Raw genomic sequence first — 11,454 nt, forward strand, 5'->3', positions numbered from 1 at the left:
TTCCCACTTTTGTTGCTCTGCTAGTTTGTTGAATATGAGGTTCTTGTATACTGCACCTACCTGATTTTAGGCTGGTCTTATGATTCAGATTCAGGATTAGGATAAAATGAGACACTTGCAGAGCATCTAGCAGTTAACAAAAGTCGGTATACTTAGGTATATGATAAAAAGGATATAGCACTGGTTCAGGTATGCTCAGCCCCATTTGTTTCCATATAGCAACGTATAGGGTCAGAAAGGTGTATTGACTCACATGGCTTTGGGACAGCTGTCAAGTCTGAAGGGCAATAACTCCTTGTGGGCTGCCTTTTTTATATTCTGCAAGATTGAAAAGCATTACTGCATTATGGCTCTCTCTTGATCCGTTAAGTCTCAGGGTCAATTTCTCTTCCTTTAAGGAAAGAAGAAGCCCAGTTTGCGTGTCAGGGCTTTAAGCGACTAGGGAGCTGCACCAAGGCCTTAGTTCTCTGGAACAGTCAAGTCTCAGGGAAAATTTTCCTGCCTTTTAGGGCAAACATAGGAAAACAAAATAGCTAGCCTAGCCTACATGATAGGTACTGCTTCTACCAAAGAGGTGAAACCCTAGAGTTGTTCTGATTTGCTTTTCTCTTATTAGTGATTTGGAAGAAACTTTTCACTTGTTAATAGTTTCTTCTTTTGAGAGCTTTTTGTCCATGGCCTTTGGATAATGGCCACTGAGGAGTGGCTTTTTGACTATTTTGAAAAAAAACATTTTTCTAAGTGTTACTGAAATATAGTTGGCTTATATTTTATTTTTCTTGTTTGCCTTTTTTTTTTAAAAAAAACTTGCTATCTTAAAACAGGAGTTTGTAATAACTCAGTGAATGTAACCACCAGTACCACTGACTATTGGTAATTCTTAAATATTATAAAATGTGTCAGTTCAAAGTCTATTATTTCACCTTCCTCGTTATTTCACTTTTAGCATATCTTTGAAACACTCAATCCAGTGTCCATTTTTATCCCCTTATGTTTGCATTATTCAAATACAAGTCATGTAATACTAGAGGAAATGATTACATTATATATCACTCCCCTTTGGTTTCTAATTGAATGAATTAGTAGTATTGTGCCATAATTTCTGTGGTTTTCTCAGGTGACTTTTGGTACCAGTATAGAGCTACATATATATGTACTGATATTCTTTTCAAATTGGTCATTATCAATAGTTGGATGCCATTCCTTTAATTTACTTCATTTTCTCTTTATTAATGATATTTTATTGCTACAGAAATGAGGGAAAAAATTTCACATGGCCTGTCTCTGTTTCTCTTAATGTCTGCTGTGCTCTACATTTGCCTAATGTGTGTCTTTCTGTGATCTAAAACCCACAAGGTGAAAGCCAGCAGAGATCAAGAAGCAGCTAAAAAATGTCTTGCCGCACTCACTGCTTGTGCTGCCACTGGGGAAGGAAACATCCTGCATCTTGCAGTAGAGGCAGCCCGAGCAAGGTATGGAGCAGTACATTTGAAGATTTAAAATTGCTGAGATTCACTTTTGTATGTTTTTGTTTTATAAGAACATTCTTAAATAGAGGAGTTGTCCATTAAATAAAGCAGAACTCTGTATGTCATCTGACCCTTAAAGAACATAAAGGAAACCAAAGACAGTTTTCCTTTTGTTTCTTACAACTCTGTTTTTGGGGAGCTTAAAATATGCATAATGAAGCATTTTTGTGGTAATTTTGGTGGAATGCATAAATATTAATTTTAGATTGCATTTTGCTGCTGTTAAATTCATTTGAAACTAGTGTCATAAGTTATTTCACTGGCCTGATATAGTTTGTAGGTCGTATTGTAATATTTCAGGTATGTGATCAAGAATTATTCCAATCACCTTGATGTGCCTTTAGCCAAATGGCTCCTTTGACAAGTGATAATATTTTTGGCCTATGGTTACAGAGCTCATTCTTTATTAATCATATCAACCAAAACAAGAAGATTAGAAAAGTGTGCTACATATCATATGTTGGCATATTTTGAATCTTTTTTCAGTCCGTGAGCTTGGCTGAGCATTTATCCAAAGCAACTCTGTTATTTATATGGAAAGACAGCTTAGTCATTTTTTATCATGCTACATTTCTGTGGAAAATACCTAAGACCAGTAAAAGGAAAAAAAATATGATTAATACTTATGATTTGGGGCAAGTAAGTACCTTCCTGTTCCTCAGTTTCCTTATTTTAAAATGTGAGCATTGGACTAGATAATCTTTGGGGTCCCTTCTAGCAGTAACACTCTATGAACACATATGAGCATTTACATTCGTTTTAGAAAGTGATCTTTGAGTCCAGTTACTGAACTCAATTTTGTGTTAGCTATACAAGAGTTTAGTGGAATGACCCCGAAATACTACGTTACTTTTTTGTTAAAATATGCCACTTAGCCTTGGGAATTGCAAAGCATTTTTCTGTGAATTTTTTTGAATATAGGAAACAATGAACTCTGCTGTGAGATAAATCAGTAAAGTTACTATTAAAGTTGTTCAAAGTTGGCATGAGGAGGAAATCTAGGGATTTGTGCCTCTTTCTTATAGAAATAGAAGTTCACTTGAAGGTTAATGTAGTTTGCCTCTATACTCTGAGTCTTTTCTTGTTGTGACCTATAGCATATTTGTTATTTTATCACTCTTAGTCTCTTGGGCAGAACTGTCAAAATTCATGAAATAATGTATGAATTTTAATGTGCATAAACATTCACTAGAGCATAGATTGTTATTACTAAACTTTTATTAATTCAGAATTCCATCATATTAGAATTTACTATGATGCCTCATGTATCTTGTACAGTAATATCCATCGGTTAATCTGATTTGTCACTAATTTATCATACTGTCATACTAACACTGAACTTTCAAGGCATAATTGTCTAATAGACAATAGTCTAATAAAATTTTTTTGTACCAGCTTAATGTTTTGAGTAACTTTAAGCTGCACTAATAAAGCAAGAGAGAGTAAATGGCCAATGTAGAATTTCCATTTTCAAACAATTTCATTCAAGACATTTATTTTAACAAGTAATTACACATAATTATTGGTAGAAGCAAAATTATTTTTTGAGGTGATTGTCTTTTTCCTTATAATCCTTAAATGCCTGGATTTAAAAATATCTGTATAATATTCTCTCTCAGTTTTATGGTGTTTAGTTCACTGGGTAGAATGGATAATAAAATAATAGCTCTGTATATTTTTAAAATTTTTATTAAAATTATTTTCATGGTTTTCAAGTTATCTTTTTTATGAAGGCAGTAAGATTATTGTCTGCTTGCATGCAGTTTTATGATAAATATTTCCATCTTCTGAAATAAAAAATATTAAGACCTTTTATTGTATATTTTAGATGTACAGTTGGAGAAATAACAGATGCAATGAAAAAAGTGTTTGGTGAACATAAAGCTAATGATCGATTGGTGAGTGGAGCTTACCGCCAGGAATTTGGAGAGAATGAAGAAATAACCCTTGCTGTTAATAGGTAAAAAATTGAAATTTCTCAAAAGTATCCAACAATCATATTCCTGCTTTCTCAGAAACAGACCATAAATAAGTGTATGTAGCAAAGACAGTCTTCTCTATGACACATAAATTGTTAAAAAATTGTAAAATAGTGGCCATAAAACTTACGGAAATTTAGCAAATGTTAATGAGGTTCTATGTCTGCATTTTTTAACTCAGCAGTTTTGTTTGTCTCGTGTTTGCCAAACAGTTAAATTTACTTTCACTGTTTTCTCTTTGTATATTTAAAAGTTTCCCTTCAAAGTTTCATTTTTATGGTCAAATGATAGCTATGAAGCACTTATCTGCTCAGAATTTTCTATAAAATATGTCAAATTACAGCCTTTCCCCGCCCCCACCTCCTGAAACTACTTAGAATCTAACTTACCCTGGGATGCACTGCCGACTCATTTCCACAGGACTTTTTGTACCCCTGTCCGTGCCCCAACTCCCATTCATCTCCCATATTAATAGGATATCTTCACCTATTAGAATGTAAGCTCCTTGAGGGCAGGACTGTTTTTCTTTCTGCCTGAATTTGTATTCCCACGGCTTCATACCATGCCTGGCACATAGTAAGCGCTTAATAAATGCTTCTTGATTTGAGTTAACTTGTGTATTCTCCTAGAAGTCAAGTGACCTTGGTTCTAATCCAGGTACTTCTGCCGACAAGCTACATGACTTTAGAGAAATGCCTTGACTTTTTTAAATTAGAAAAATTCAATTTTCTTATCTGTAATATGGAAAGTTTTTAACTGGATGATACGTTGTCAAGTTGCCCGTTTCCCCTATCCTGCACGTCTGTGATCTTCTCCATGCTGGAAATAGACACTGTATTCTAAAATGTTATAAGTCTGGCCTTTCAAATTTTCTTGGAACTGTTTAGATTTGAAAAGAAATTTCTTACTTTAAAGAAAAATAAAAATAATTGGAATATCAACCTAGTAATTACTAACCGGTTGAAGTACTGTTAATAAACTTGAAAGAGTTTTGATAATAAATCACAATTTGCATAATGTACTATTGAATAATCAGTTTGAATGTAGTTATAACTGTTCTTTAGGGTCCAGAAGTTCATGGAATATGAAGGGCGTAGACCTCGTCTTCTTGTGGCAAAAATGGGACAAGATGGCCATGACAGAGGAGCAAAAGTTATTGCTACAGGGTTTGCTGATCTTGGCTTTGATGTGGATGTAGGCCCGCTTTTTCAGGTAACCAAAAAAAAATAAGGAAATTTTAAAAAGAATACCATGGTTTGCATTAGAGTTAAAAATCTAATGAGGAAATTTCCTTTATAAGAAAATAAGGTAAGAATCAGGTGTAAACTTCCAGTGTGAAATCAATAGAAGTTGTGGGTAAAGTAGCTAGTGAACTGTTCACAGTGTTTGGATGAAGAGAATTGAATTTCATTGTGATAAGGAATCAAGGATAAATTCAGTATGATTTAATTGTATCTGAGTTACTTGTGCTTTTTGGAAGGCAGCAGGATATAATGGAACATCAGACTAGAGTCTAGGACTAGATTAGGACTCTAATTCTGGTTCTTTTAGTAATAACTACATGACCATGAGCAAGTCATCTTCAGTTTTCTAATGCTCATTTTCCTTCTTGCTAAATTAGGGGCTCAGGCAAAAGATAGCTAAGGGTCTATACAGATCTAAAAATGTTATGATTCTAATCAGATATTTTGGAAAGAAATATTACTTAATACTCAATTTTCAAGATATTTACTAAGTTTGTGTAATTAGCAAAGATTAAGATTAAGGATCTCATTCTGCCAGATGTTGCAAAGTGAATTGCTTTTTTTTTTTTTCGCTGTTAAGCATTAAATTGACTCTACTTCACATTACGCATACCCTCAGACTTCTTATATGCAACTTATCACATTTCCTTGGACAAAAACAAGAAAGCTATCTCGGTGTTGTATCTAAAATAATGAAAGAAAAAAAGTGGCAATAATAATTCTTGTCTAAATTACAGGGATTTATTATCATCAGTATTTATTGAATTTATTACCATTTTTGCCAGGCTGTACATTTTTGCCAGGCTACATCTCCCCAGAGGGTTTCCTTCCCATGATGATGGCTGTAGATACTGGCCTGAAGCACTGCTGTTCCATCAGGAGCTGAGGGTACATGGTAGTTAAGGTGGTAGTAGTGGTGGCGATTGTGGTTTGACTTGCCTGGCACATGCTTCCTCCTGTCTCTCCCTCAGGATACCACTCACCTAAGGCCATTTTTGGAGCCAGGAAAACCTGATGGAGACAGCCCAGGACCCCAAACCTAAGAGCTTTTGGAATAGCAGTGCTTCTAGGCCAGTGTCTGTAGCATCATCCTGGAAGGGAAGCCCTTCATGGAGATGCAGCCTGGCAAAAATGTTCCTGTAGGTGCTACAGCTATAGGCACTGAAGACCCTGAAAAGAAAGTTCTTGTCACGAAAGGCCTTCACACTGTCATATGTTTCAGTATCAGTAAATAATACAATTTATCAATGGAAATTATGTTTAAAAAGAGGCATTACCATTTGCTTTGCCTCTGACCACCAAGGAACAATCCATCTGACTCAAACCTGAAGGTTTCTGAGTTGAAATTTTTTATAAGAGTTTCGTCAATGAGAATGTGAGCTTTGTGAGAGGCAGGGGATATCTTTTGTATTTATAACTCCAGTGTTTTGCCTTTGCTTCCTTCAAGACCCAGAGTTAAAATTGTATCTTCTGAAAGAAGTCTTTCCTGATCCCTCTTGATTCTAGCACCTTCTCCTCTGTTGATTATTTCCAGTTTACCCTGTATAAAGCTTGTTTGTACATAGTTGTTTACATGTTATCTCAACTATCTGCTCCTTGGGAGCACATCCTGGCTTTTAGTTTTCTTTATATCCCCAGTGCTTGGCACAGTGCCTACAACCAAATAGGCAAATAATGCATGTTTATTGACTGTTGATTGACTGAATGAGTGCTTAATAAATGTTTTATTCATTCATTCATTCATTTTATTTATTCTTAAACTATTTACCTTCCTAATAGAACTTAAGGCACCTTTGTGAAGAATATTCTAAAGAACATTAATATCATTGGTAGAGTTTTAATCTGTGAACTAAACCAGGTTTTAACTAAGCCATCTTAATCCTAAGTCATTTCATGCATCTGAAATATGATGTGTACTTCATTTTGAATTAATAAAATGTTAAGTAAGGTTAGGTACTAGAAGTATGATTTCACTGGTATAGGGAACTCCAGGGTGAGGAAACTTCTTCCAATAAAGATTAACCCTTTGTCTGCAGCTTCTATAGTCTTATACACTTGTCTGGAGCCTGGAAAAGTTAGGTGACCAGCCCAGGGTCACGTTCATCAGAGGAGGAATTTGAACACAGATCATCCTGACTTCAAGGTCTCTCTATCTACTCTGCTGACAGGCCATTACTATGAAGTAATATTTTTAATCCACTCAAGGTTTTCTAAGGAAGAAAATGATTTTGTAATGTTTTTGTTTAAGTAGTATGTACTGTTCATAATCACTTTTAAAAATCTTTACCTAAAAGTAATGATTTACCGTCCTTCTATTTGTTTAGACTCCTAAGGAAGTGGCTCAGCAGGCTGTGGATGCAGATGTTCATGTTGTAGGTGTGAGTACACTCGCGGCAGGTCATAAAACCCTGGTTCCAGGTCTCATCAAAGAGCTGACTGCTCTTGGACGGCCAGATATTCTTATAGTGTGTGGAGGAGTAATACCACCTCAGGTAATCTTCAACCCTATCTGTTTTAAGTAAAATTATGTAGATGGGACTTCTTAGTAAAGATATCTCTTATACAGTTCTTGTATTTACTGTAAGATTTTATTGGAGAACAAATATATTGGAGAAATGAATCTGTGAAAGAGTTTCGTGAGGATTTTACTAAGTTAGCTCTAAGGACCGAAAGGTCTTTCCTTTTGCTCTGCAATGGAACTTTCTCTAGGTGTTATCTCCTCCCATTAGAATGTATGCTCCTTGTAAGCAGAGATTGTATTGCTTTTCTGTTTGTATTGCCAGTGCTTAGCACAGTGCTTGCCATATAGTAATTGCTTAATAAATGCTTTTCCATGACAATTCTACAGAGCCCAGGAGAAGTTAATGGCATCATTTTCTATCAAACTACATTCTAATTTATTTAAGCAACTTATTTTTGAAAACTTAACAGGCTTATAAATACAGAATACAATTCTGCTTTGTTTCTGAAATAACTGACATCCTAAAATACTTATATTGTAAAAAATTGCAACATGAAATAGTTTTTTTTACTACTTTTAAAGGTATCATAGTTTCCTATTTGAATCAATCAATCAAATAATTATTAAGCACCTACTATATGCAAAGTACTGCATTAGGCAAGTACATTCTTTGTACAAGTATAAAGAATGAAATAATCTTTACTCAGTAGTAAGCTTATATTCAAATGGAAACAAGTATATGTGTGCTGTGTATGTGTTTGTATGTGCATGTATTAATAAGACTAAAGTTAATAAATACATGCATCAAATTAGTTAAATCCATAGTAATTTGGGAGGGAAAAAGTCATTAGCAACTGGTGGGAATCAGGCAAATCTTCATGCAAAAAATGGCACCTGAGCTGTATCTTACACGAAGAGAGGGATTCTATGAAATGGAAACAAGAAAGGAATGCATCCCAAGTATGTGGGACAGCCAGTCCAAAGGCATGGAAATGGGAGTGTCATGAGTGAGGAACAGCGAGAAGGCATTTTGATTGGATTTGCAGTATATGAGAAGGGAAATAATGTCCAATGAAACCAGGTTTTGTAGGGCTTTAAAAGCTAAATAAAGGAATATGTGCTTAATTCACAAGGAAAACAAAACCACCGACCCTCATTTTCATTTTAGGTGAGATGCTCTAAACATCTTAGCAATCCTTTCTGTAAAGAATAAAGAATGTGAAAAATAGCTCCCTTCTCCTTTTCAGGGACATGCTGACACTGTGCCTAAGCTTTCTTCATGTGCTGAAGAACATAAAGGAGATTTGGGTGTTCTGGAGAATATAAAATACATAGTCAAAATAAACCTGCCCTAGCGCTGATATCACATTAAAATGAACATTCCATGCTCATTGTAGCCTTGCTTTATTTCACATACACTCTATTTTCAAGTGGCATGAAATGAAGGACTATTTTTTTTCAATAGGCCAGAATGGTATGTGGGGGATTGACTAGAATGGAAGGAAGTGACAATCAGAAATTATGCAGCTGCCCTTGTAATTGTAATAGAATGGAATGGAGAAAAAAAGAAATGACATGTTACCCTGATAAAAAGAGAACACATGCCACAGTCCACTCCTTTATTCTTAGACTCTTTTAAGATTCGAACAGTCAAATGTTGCTTTTACCTCATTTACCTAATTTACCTTTCCCTTATTTTATGTGTATATATATATATATATATATATATATTTAAAATTCAGCAAAAAAAAATGTGGAATGAGATCATGTGAGCAAGCAGCTTAGTCTTAATGACATTATGAGGACATCAGATAAGGCCAGAAAAGGAAGTTTGATTTGACTTGTCAGAGCCTACATTCCACTAACAGCCTTTGAGAACCCAGGACACTGCAATGAGGCACTGGTATAAGACTTCAGTGGGATTTCAAACAATATCTTATTTTTTAAAAAAATACAGAATTGCAGTACAACTAAAGAAGTTTACACTACTTTAGAACTTACCATGATGAAAATCGACATTTCAAAGTCTTAATTAATGCCCTCTGTAGTCAAAATTAAAGAAAATAACTTGACAGTCATGCAGAGAACATAATGAAAAGGGGAAGGGCTAATGAAAGGGAGGTCTATATCTTTGTTTAAAATCTTTAAGTTCTCTTTAGATGTGATTTTTTAAAAGTTATTTTCCTGTAAGTTTTGTTTTATAAATTTAAGTTCCTTCAGAAAATAGCTTTATATCTTATTCTGAATATGATGGTTGTTAAGGAGTTATCTAATATTAATTAGAGTTGGAAATAAATTCTGAGTGCCATGGGGAAAGAGCTACGGCTAAGAGAAGTGAAAATTATCCCCTTCTGATAAAAGACCAACATCAGACTTTTACAATAAACCTAGAGGTACTCTGTGAATAATTTTTTTTCCTCATCTGATTTCCACCAAGTCAAATGAGAGAGAAAAGGAGAATTTTGGAGACAATAAGATTAAGATCTTTATGGGAAACTACTTTTGAAGTGAGCCATAGAATGATAATGATATTTATGTAGTTAGTCAATAAATATTTATTATGTGCTCACTGTATGCCAGTACTGTGGTAAGTGCTGGGGATACAAAGAAGCAAAAATAAACAAACAAACAAAAAACCCTATCTTCTTAGCTCTGTAGAACGACGGCAAATGTCACAAGATAAATGAAAGGTAACAGGAATCAAAGTGAATGATTACTATCATTTAGATGTGAGTTTGGAATAGTGAGGACAGAGAAGAAACAATGGATTCGTGTTTTTTTTTCCTTAGTGTCCTTTACCATCACAAAATAATGTTAGAATAAATTGTCTCTTCCTTGCTCCCTGAATTTTAAAATTTCTCTCAACAGGATTATGAATTCCTATACAACGTTGGTGTTGCCCATGTATTTGGTCCTGGAACTCGGATTCCAAAAGCTGCGGTTCAGGTGCTTGATGACATTGAGAAATCTTTGGAAAAGAAGCAACAATCTATGTAATACCAATTATTTTGTCTTAATGTGTTGTCAAATTTCTATTATTAATACTTGATTAATGAAGAGAAAAAAGACATGTCTAAAAATGATCTATACAACATGTTGCCTTGTGCACTTTCTGAGAAAGTTTGAAATCTAAAACTTGTAAAAATTATATAATGCTTCAGAAATATATACATATATAGGTATACATTTCATCTTACACATGAAAATCTGTTGGTTCTCAGAAAAAAAAAATACACTTTAAGATTCTGCCAAAAATCCTGGATAATTAAAATTATATTTAAATTATTCTATTTAGAACTACTTTTTTTCATTGATCCATGTACATTCATATGTAATAAATCTTTATGCAAAAGGAAAATTTCCTAGTCCTGATCTTGATTTCATCATTACATATTTATATGATTTAGTTCAGGGCACCTCCATAGTGTAACAACAACTGAGATCAATGGGTGGAATTTTACACTGAGGTGAAATTTGGCTCAATATAAAGAAAAAACATCGTAAAACAGAGTTGTTGATAAAACAGAATGGGTTCCCATCACTGGATATCTTTAAGTAGGAGACTTGATGATTATAAAGGGAATTGATGCTTCATTTGGAAGTACCAGATTACCACTTTTGAAAGCCAATCCAGCCCTTCGATTTTGTTATTCTATGAGTAATATTAAATAATGTTATGGTAGAGAATTTAATTGAATCAGAATTAGAAACTATAACATTGTGGGAGAAATTATTCAGAGATTTTTTTTTCTGTTGCTATTTCTTATCCAGTAAGGTGACATATGTGAAAATGCTTTGTAAACTGTCAAATGTCATACAAATGTAAGGCATTAAAGTATTAACAACATTTTTTTAAACTTTATTACATTTTCCATTGTATCCTACCTCCTCTTACAATAAGGAATAAAAAAGAGTGGAAAAAGTCATCAAAACTAACCAACGTATTGAAACCTGTTACATTCTATGGATATTCCACATCTGTAGTCCTCTGCTTTTGCAAAAAAGCTGGGGATGCTATTTAAGACATTGTCATTAGCATGAGATTATAACATGATCACCAGTTAAATCCAGGATAGTATTTTATCAGTATAAAATTTCTGAGTTAGGAAGAATCTCAGAGGCCCTCTATTGTAAACTGGAACAATAATCCCCTCTACAAGATAACTGACAATTGGTTCTCTAGGCTTAGTTTGAAGACCTTTAACAAGAAGGAACCCATTACTTGCCCTTGTAGCTCATTC

The 11,454-nt window shown here is 34.2% G+C and overlaps 1 protein-coding gene across 1 annotated transcript in view; it reads left to right on the plus strand.

Moving 5' to 3' along the window:
* MMUT (methylmalonyl-CoA mutase) overlaps positions 1-11,075 on the plus strand; it is a 39,091-nt gene extending 28,016 nt beyond the window's left edge. The window contains exons 9-13 of the mRNA XM_020993865.2: positions 1,357-1,472; positions 3,358-3,489; positions 4,573-4,720; positions 7,077-7,244; positions 10,082-11,075. Coding sequence (XP_020849524.1) covers positions 1,357-1,472; positions 3,358-3,489; positions 4,573-4,720; positions 7,077-7,244; positions 10,082-10,210 — 693 coding nt within the window. The 3' untranslated portion in view covers positions 10,211-11,075. The remainder of the gene's footprint in view (positions 1-1,356; positions 1,473-3,357; positions 3,490-4,572; positions 4,721-7,076; positions 7,245-10,081) is intronic.
* The last annotated feature ends 379 nt before the right edge of the window (positions 11,076-11,454 follow it).

This window comes from Phascolarctos cinereus, unplaced genomic scaffold, assembly GCF_003287225.1.
Source record: "Phascolarctos cinereus isolate Bilbo 61053 unplaced genomic scaffold, phaCin_HiC Scaffold_5;HRSCAF=322, whole genome shotgun sequence".
In the NCBI taxonomy this organism is placed as follows: domain Eukaryota; kingdom Metazoa; phylum Chordata; class Mammalia; order Diprotodontia; family Phascolarctidae; genus Phascolarctos; species Phascolarctos cinereus.